This window comes from Montipora capricornis, chromosome 9 (genome assembly GCF_036669925.1).
Source record: "Montipora capricornis isolate CH-2021 chromosome 9, ASM3666992v2, whole genome shotgun sequence".
NCBI classification, from domain to species: Eukaryota; Metazoa; Cnidaria; class Anthozoa; order Scleractinia; family Acroporidae; genus Montipora; species Montipora capricornis.
This window is the reverse complement of record NC_090891.1, coordinates 75,001-82,500: the sequence shown is the minus strand read 5'-3', so window position 1 is coordinate 82,500 and position 7,500 is coordinate 75,001. Positions and strand designations below refer to the sequence as shown.

The 7,500-nt window shown below is 40.8% G+C and overlaps 1 protein-coding gene across 1 annotated transcript in view; it reads right to left on the bottom strand.

Annotated features, from left to right (window-relative positions):
* Positions 1–7,500, bottom strand: part of LOC138016337 (uncharacterized) — a 56,542-nt gene that overhangs the window by 36,076 nt on the left and 12,966 nt on the right. Inside the window, 6 exon segments of the mRNA XM_068863490.1 lie at positions 1,032–1,193; positions 2,527–2,733; positions 4,286–4,395; positions 5,867–5,928; positions 6,842–6,921; positions 7,479–7,500. The exon segment at positions 7,479–7,500 is cut by the window's right edge and continues 52 nt beyond it. Coding sequence (XP_068719591.1) covers positions 1,032–1,193; positions 2,527–2,733; positions 4,286–4,395; positions 5,867–5,928; positions 6,842–6,921; positions 7,479–7,500 — 643 coding nt within the window.

The window sequence follows — 7,500 nt, the reverse complement described above, 5'->3', positions numbered from 1 at the left end:
TCTCCTGCTCAGTCTTGCGGAACATCGCCTGCATTTAGCCAACTCGGCCAACGGCCTCGTTGGCTAAGTATTAGGCGATGTTCCGCGCGATTTCGCAGGATAATTGTTAAATAATATTCAATGCTCCCATCCTCCAAAGGTTAATTACGAGCGCACAAAATGACCAGGGGCACGTTTCTTGGAAGTCCCTATAGCTTTACAGGCTCGAAAAGCCATTTGTAAAACTGACATTCGCTTGTTTTAAAAGCTGATCTTTTAATGCGTTTTCAAGACAACTAAACCACGAAATGTATATAATTGAAGTGCAGGATGTAGAGAAAAGAGAGAAGATCGAGTCCTTTCACAGGAAAACGTGAGCCCAACAAAATGACCTGCTACCAACTAAGTGGCTTTATTCCTCAGTTGTTAGATAATAATTTCACCGGTCATGAGTTTGAATCCCATTAAAACCACCCGAATTTTTAATGGGAGTGGTGATCCAGTTTACTCTAAAACACTGCAGTCTTAAAAATCTAAGAGCTACCCTGAATTTCAGGGGAGGAGTCGTTGTTGAATGACTAAACTGGAAAAGATGGCCTACGAACATTCGGTAAATCACCTTCTTTTGGGCAAGGATCTCATAGATATACACACCAACCATAACTCTAAAAAAATAACTATTTTAAATCAATTTCTCAAACTAAATATTGCTCTAGCAATAAGATAAACGAAAATGTAGACCTAATCACTGAAATGGGCACTTAGACTTAATCTGTAAAATGAGAGTTTAACCTAGGGGACTCGTGGTTGGCATATCCATGAGATCTTTCCTAACTTTTGGGCTGTTGCAAGCGACAACGCGTTCATATGTACCATTAATTTACAAAATGTATCAACTCCGCAAGACAGCAAATTCACAATGTATACAGTACCTGGATACCCAAGATAACTTAGAGCTAAACTATTTCTTAGTTCTTGCAATAAATAAACCTGAACGGACATTTTAAAAAGGAATCATTCTCCCCCAAAAATGCCCTTTGGCAAAATTTCACCTGGTATAATAGACCCAGATCTCTTGCTCGCCAATCGACAAGTACATCATGTTAAATTCCCTGTTGTATGTCACATCTTTTACCATGTTTAAAGGCGAGATAGGAGGAGGAGGAAGAACTGTGGAAAGATTCTGGCGCTTTTTTTGCGAGATAAGACGAACACTGTAAAAATAACAGTAAGATATTATAGTTTTGAAATTTACTGTCCTGAAAAAAAATAAATTTAAGGCACACATTTCAAGCCTCCAACTCGCTAGATTCAGAATGCAGCGTTTTAACAAGAGAAAATGAGGGGACAGAGAGCGAGGCTCAAGGCGTTGGCCGGGATATGTTATGCCCACGTAAGTTATTTTTAGACGAGCGGAAGTCTTTGTTCTAGCGGAAGTCTGTCTTCTGAGACGTCCGCATGTAGTCTTGCCTCGCTCTCAGGTTCTTAGTGAAAAGAGAAAATGATGGCGCACGTGAAAGGCTGATGAATATATATTTTCTTTCAAACATCGGACCGAGGTTGGCCTGCATGCGGACGTCTCGGAAGACTTCCGCTCGTCTAAAAATAACTTTCGTGGACATGACATATCCCAAGGACTGGACCAGGAGCCTCCTTCTCTGTCCCTCATTTTCTCTTGGTTTTAACTATTAAAGGCGCGGGCAAGCATTTGCTTGATTTTGTTGAGTGATGTTGAACGATGTTGAATGCTGGGGTGGGCAAACAGTTTCAACACATCATTATTTGATTCAACAGACCTTCACGAGCGACCGGGTATAAAGTCCCAGTCTGCAGCCGCGCTTGTTACTATGGATACGGACTTGTTACTATGGATACTGAACTGGATACGTCATTGAGAGACCGGTTAGTTTGCAGGGGTGCAAACGACTTCAACTTCATTTAACATTCGCGATAACAAAAGAAATGTTAAATGGTTGTTGAAGCAAAGTTTAAACGCTTTTAAACTCCGTTCCACATCGATTAAACTTCGATTCAACATGTTTCAACACGGTGGAAAGGAGGGGTCAAACGATTTCAACATCGCTGTTCCACAAAATCGAACGGATGTTGAAGGAAATGTAGAAGCTGTTTGCTCGTGCCTTAACTGTGCAAAAGACGATTTTCAAAGCCTGAACGCCGCAAAGTAAGTCGTTTACAAACAGAAATCAGATCGGAAATGAAAACGAATCGAAAAGGATGGCAAAAGACTAAGCCTGGTATTACGCATGTGTTTCAGTACAAAATTGACACGTGATCCGCTTTGCACGGAAGCCAATTACTGGTCAATGTTCTGGAGAGCCTCCAATTTAACTTGCATGTCCACACTAGAAGCGTAAGCAAAACAAGGTTTTGCTTATACAGAATTTTGTGGAGTTTGGTGACTGACCATAAGTGGAAACCTTCCCAAAAACTACTTTTGAAAAAAATAATCAATTTGATAATAAAAAAAAAACAAACTATCTTTCTGTGATTCCATATGAAGGACAGAAAAAATAGTAGTTTACGAACCTGCTATCATTGCCAATTGCCATGACACGTGTGGATTTCCCTCTGCACGTGACCAAAGAGAGTGACGTGACAGAACAGCGTGACAAAGCCCAGAAATCACACAAATGATTCAGAGAGAAGACCTCAATGACGCGATTAGAGCAGCAGTAAATATGCTTTACTGACACAATATTCATCCAGTAAATTCCTTCAGAAAACACAGGCAAGCTAAAACACACACAAAAAAAAAATTATGAAGTATCAAGCAGGTGTTTTGGATAGCTACCACCAGTTCTCCAAGCCACAAGTTCTCAAGACGTTTCGCCCAAGTGAAACTAACACAGAAACCTATATCAGCCAACATGATATAAATTGACTGTAGGCTTTTAACAATATTTTCATCAGTTTCTTCTTTTCACAAACAAAGATCACAGAAATGGCACCATCTATGGCTTGTCTAGGGAGGGAAATAAAAGGAAACCACTCAAGGATGTAGTTTCTTATGAAGTTTGGGACTGCTCTTCTTGAACCTATCTACTTCGGAATCGGTTGATTCGACGCCCCCTGACGTCAGGTTGATTTTCTTTGGCCTTCTTCACATAGAACTTTATAATCAGCTGTTTCGACTCCTTTTTACTTTTCACTGCTTTTGCACAAAGGTCACGTGTGCGAGGTGAGAAAAGGCGCTTGAGTAGCCTTAAGCTCTCGGTCGCAATAAAGGGTACTCTGCACTCTCGATTTTTCAAGAGCAAGATGCAATACAATTTGAATAGAGGTCCCCTAGGAGGTATTATCAACTTGGGCAAGCAAATTAGGCCTTGAACACGAGGATCCGGTTTTGACGCACTGATCGTGACAACCTGGCCCCAGTTCTTCATTGGCCGGATAACTTTATCCGGTGGATAAGTCACCATCTGACAGTTTCAATCAGCATTGTCAATCTGTGCAAAGATTTCAGTCTTCAGTGTCCTCGTAACCGCAATTATGCACACTCTAAGCATATCTAAGTAAAGGACAAAACGTTTGGCCAACGTTTACTGGATAGTACCGTTGGCTCAGTTGGTTGAGCATCGGGCTGTCATTAAGGAGCTCGTGAGTTCGACTCCGGCCGGACCAACACTCAGGGTCTTAAAATAACTGAGGAGAATGTGCTGCCTTTGTAATTACATCTGCAAATGGATAGACTTTCAAGTCTTCTCGGATAAGGACTGTAAACCGGAGGTCCCGTCTCATAACCCTGGTAGGAAATTAAATAGTATGGGACGTTAAAGAACCCACTCACTGTTCGATAAGAGTAGGGGACGTAGTCCCCCGTGTTGTGGTCTGACTTTATCTGGACGGGGGCATCTTTCACTTCCTAAAATAAAATTGTAAACTGTGTAATAAGCAGTCTGGCTAAAGTCCCCCGAAACACATTGTAAATTAGTCCTGAAAAGCCCCGAGGGTAGAGACAAATAGTTTCACTCGCTCACTCACTCATAGTGACTTGCCCATCGGGACCCTAAGGGGCCTATGGTGTCCCACAGCATTTACGTATACCGTCGTAATCATTCATTACTCTAAATCGGAGATGACGAGAAAGTCAAATTTTTCATATGTGATTACAAAGTAGCATGTACATGTATTTCCTCCACAGTCATTTAAAGACCCTGAATGTAGGTTCGACAAAATCCCATCCACGACTTCCCGCACGGTAATCCGATACTCTGCCTACTGAGCTAATGAGTAACCCTTCTTTATAGAAAAAGAAACTGTCTTAGGTTTAGGTTAGGTATATAACCTGTAGATTTCCTCCATGAGGTCAAGGGAGTTGACTTTCACAATGCCATCCAATGCTGCTGTAATAACAAGTGCTGATGTCTCTGGGTGAAGCATGATTTTTGTTATCGCCTGATGATGAAAAATCATGTATTAGAATGTGCAATAATAAGTTGGATAGGTGTTCGAACTATAATACATATGGATCTTTGTGAGTAACCCTGCATCCTATCGTTTTCCTCGATGGGATTCAGTTCGTGCCGAGATGTGTAAATACACAAACAACAACAAAAGCAGTCGATCTTTCTTTCCAAATAACTAATTAGGAGTTATGATAATAAAAATTGGACAAAACAATTGAACTGGTTTGAAAAATTTTAAACCAACAAAAAAATTGAGCTGCGACAGATATAACGGACAAGACAAGTTAATCCTTTGCCTTGAATTTCCTAAAAGAAACGTTGGGTAGCTGGATGAACGTGTTTTCCAGATGTAGATCGTGCAAAGTTGAGAAAATCGACTTTTCGTCCAAGACGATGTTAAACCAAAGTGACCAAGTCCATGCATTTCAAGTGACATTAAATTAGCGATAACATACAGTAAAATATTGTTTGTTGTTTACAAGCATTGATAACGGTTTTTACCAGTTCTCGTTTACTTAAAAGATTATTCCCGCCAGTGATATTTTCCGAAATATCTTCTCTCGTTTTAATACACTTCAACTGTTTAATTTTCTTGCTAGCAGTCTCCCTTTCCCTTGATATTTTACATCATATTCATGCTCTCCTTTGACTGGCATCTGTTGAGCATGCGCCAACATTGCCAAAGGCGTCCAAAAACCTTCTGCTTGTCATTATACAAACGCCATTTTCATATAAACAAAGAGGAGAGGTGTTATTTAGGACTCTGGATCAGTTATTTTAGAAACCAGTTTGTCTCAACTACGATCAGTAAAGTGATAAGATCAAAGTAAATTTACAGCCATTTCCCCATTTGCTTATTAATTAGCTTCAAGCTTTAAGTGCCCCTGTGATCAAAAAAACCACTTCCTTTTTTCCTTAGATTTTGAAAGTGACAGTTTGCTTAACACTTGACTGGCAAAATTTTGAGCTTTGATTTTTATCCAAAGGCCGTTTACTTTGAGTGTAAGTTTTGGATTTCACGGTCCGCCATTACTCACGTTCAAAACTGACCGATTGGACCTCAGACGGTTGGATCGAGGGAAAAGTGACTAGCTTAAAATTTCAGCGTGTGAACGCATCTTATTATATTTGCAAATCGTGATTTTAAAATTCTGAAAGCCCAAAACCCTTTCGCTGCATATTATTTCTGCGGAGTACACACGTATTGCATTCTTAAACTAGTGAGCCTTTAACGTCATTTTCTCCTCGATCCAGCTCTCTCAAGAAGATAATGTTAGTAATGGCGGACCATTAAATAGGAAAATTGCAGTTAAAATAAAGAGGTGTCTTTTTGAAATCAAGGCTTAAAACGTGGGTCACTTAGTGTTTTGTTAACAGTTTTGAAATCCAAAGGAAAAATAATATGAATTGATTTTTTGGTCACAGGGGCACTTTAAATGGTAATAGCACTAATGTTGTACCTTTGAATGCCCGGTAAAGGTATGAACTTTTCCTCCACTTTTCGATCGGCTCCAAACATTTACTAAAGGTTAGAATGACAAAGAAAACAATGCTCATTTTCCAAGCCTTTAAAGTGATATTCATTTCCCCTAATGTCATTAATGTCTCCATACCTCTGCTCAAAGCTGACGAGCGGAGGAGGCGGCTGAAATTAAGGCTACCCGAAGCATCGTCTGAAAATCGAACCCACGACACATTGGTGGAAGGCGAGTGCTCTCATCACTGCTTCAGCACCTATGCCCTACCACCCCTTCACCCTCCCTGTCCTTTAGAGGACTCAGACCCCAATCAGGAGGGGTCAAAATCCACAGGAACACCGAAGAATATATACAATATATGATTTCCAGATTATTGAAATTGCGGATTTGAAACTTCTTTGTGAGGGAAAGATAACAGTCAGTTGAACAGCTTAAGCAGTTTTAAAAAACCCTGCTAGCAGAAGTCTCTTTTTCTTTTGCGTTCGCTGGGCTGACGAGTACAGGAAAAGAGGCCTCTGCCACGCGTCAAAACTCACTGTATTGAGCATGCGCAGCGGTTACTTAGCAACCAAATCCTCACGTGATACTTCATGTTGTGTGGGCTCACTTAACAACAGCGGAATTACTGTAAACTCGGGAATGGGCAGGAAAGCGGGCTCAAGTCATAGTCAGCAAACATATCATGGGGCATGCGGTTTAATTAAAGAGTGCCGTCCAAGGTTGTGGATGGCGGTTGGATCAAAGTGAGTCTCGACCCATGAAAGAGGCCTCTTTTCCTGTGCTCGCCCAGCGAACGCAAAACGTAAAGAGACCTTTGCTGGCAGGGAAAAAATCCAGGCTCAAAATCACTTTAAGTCTCAGTTTTTTACGGGGTCCTTTTCAGCTACTTCAGTTGCTCCAATAACTGAGCTGTCTTTTCCCTTTGAAAAGAGTACATTGTTCAAAAACCATACATACCATCACAATCTGTTCCAACAGTTACTATAAAGTTACAGGCTTTGGAGTAAACACATCCTGTCACAGGACCTCTGTGTGCACTGCAAACACAACAAAGTAGAAAGATCTTTAACATTCAACAGTACAGTCATCCATCTCTAAAAATTAGCAGGAATCTCTCAAACGAGTACACCTAAGCAACCACAATGTCGCCAGTTGGAAGAAAAACTCTGCAAGAGGCTCCATTTGACGTTGATTCTGGCCTACCTGTAAACTGATAAGCCTTATTCAGCCTCACTTCATGATAACGATCAAGCATTTGAAAGCGTGCTTCGTATATGACCCCTTTTTGATTGGTTTTTGCAACACCAAGACCGATTCCATGTTCCTTGCTCTGAGAACAGTGTTCTATGAACAAGTCGTGCTGCCAAATCGCAGCGCGTAAACCCGCCTTAAAGGCCAGTTTGCACGCTATGATCTGTTGGCATGTAAACCGGCCTTAAAATAGGTGAATTTAGTTTCATGAAACAACTCGACGAAGGTCACACTGCCCCTGTGAAAAGACAAATTTTCGAGTTTTCTTGCAGAGAAACCCGACCATTTTTTTGTTTATCCTGTGATATAAAAAGACTTCCAAGGTACAATGTAACAGGCTTACTCTGTTATCTGGAAAAGAAGAT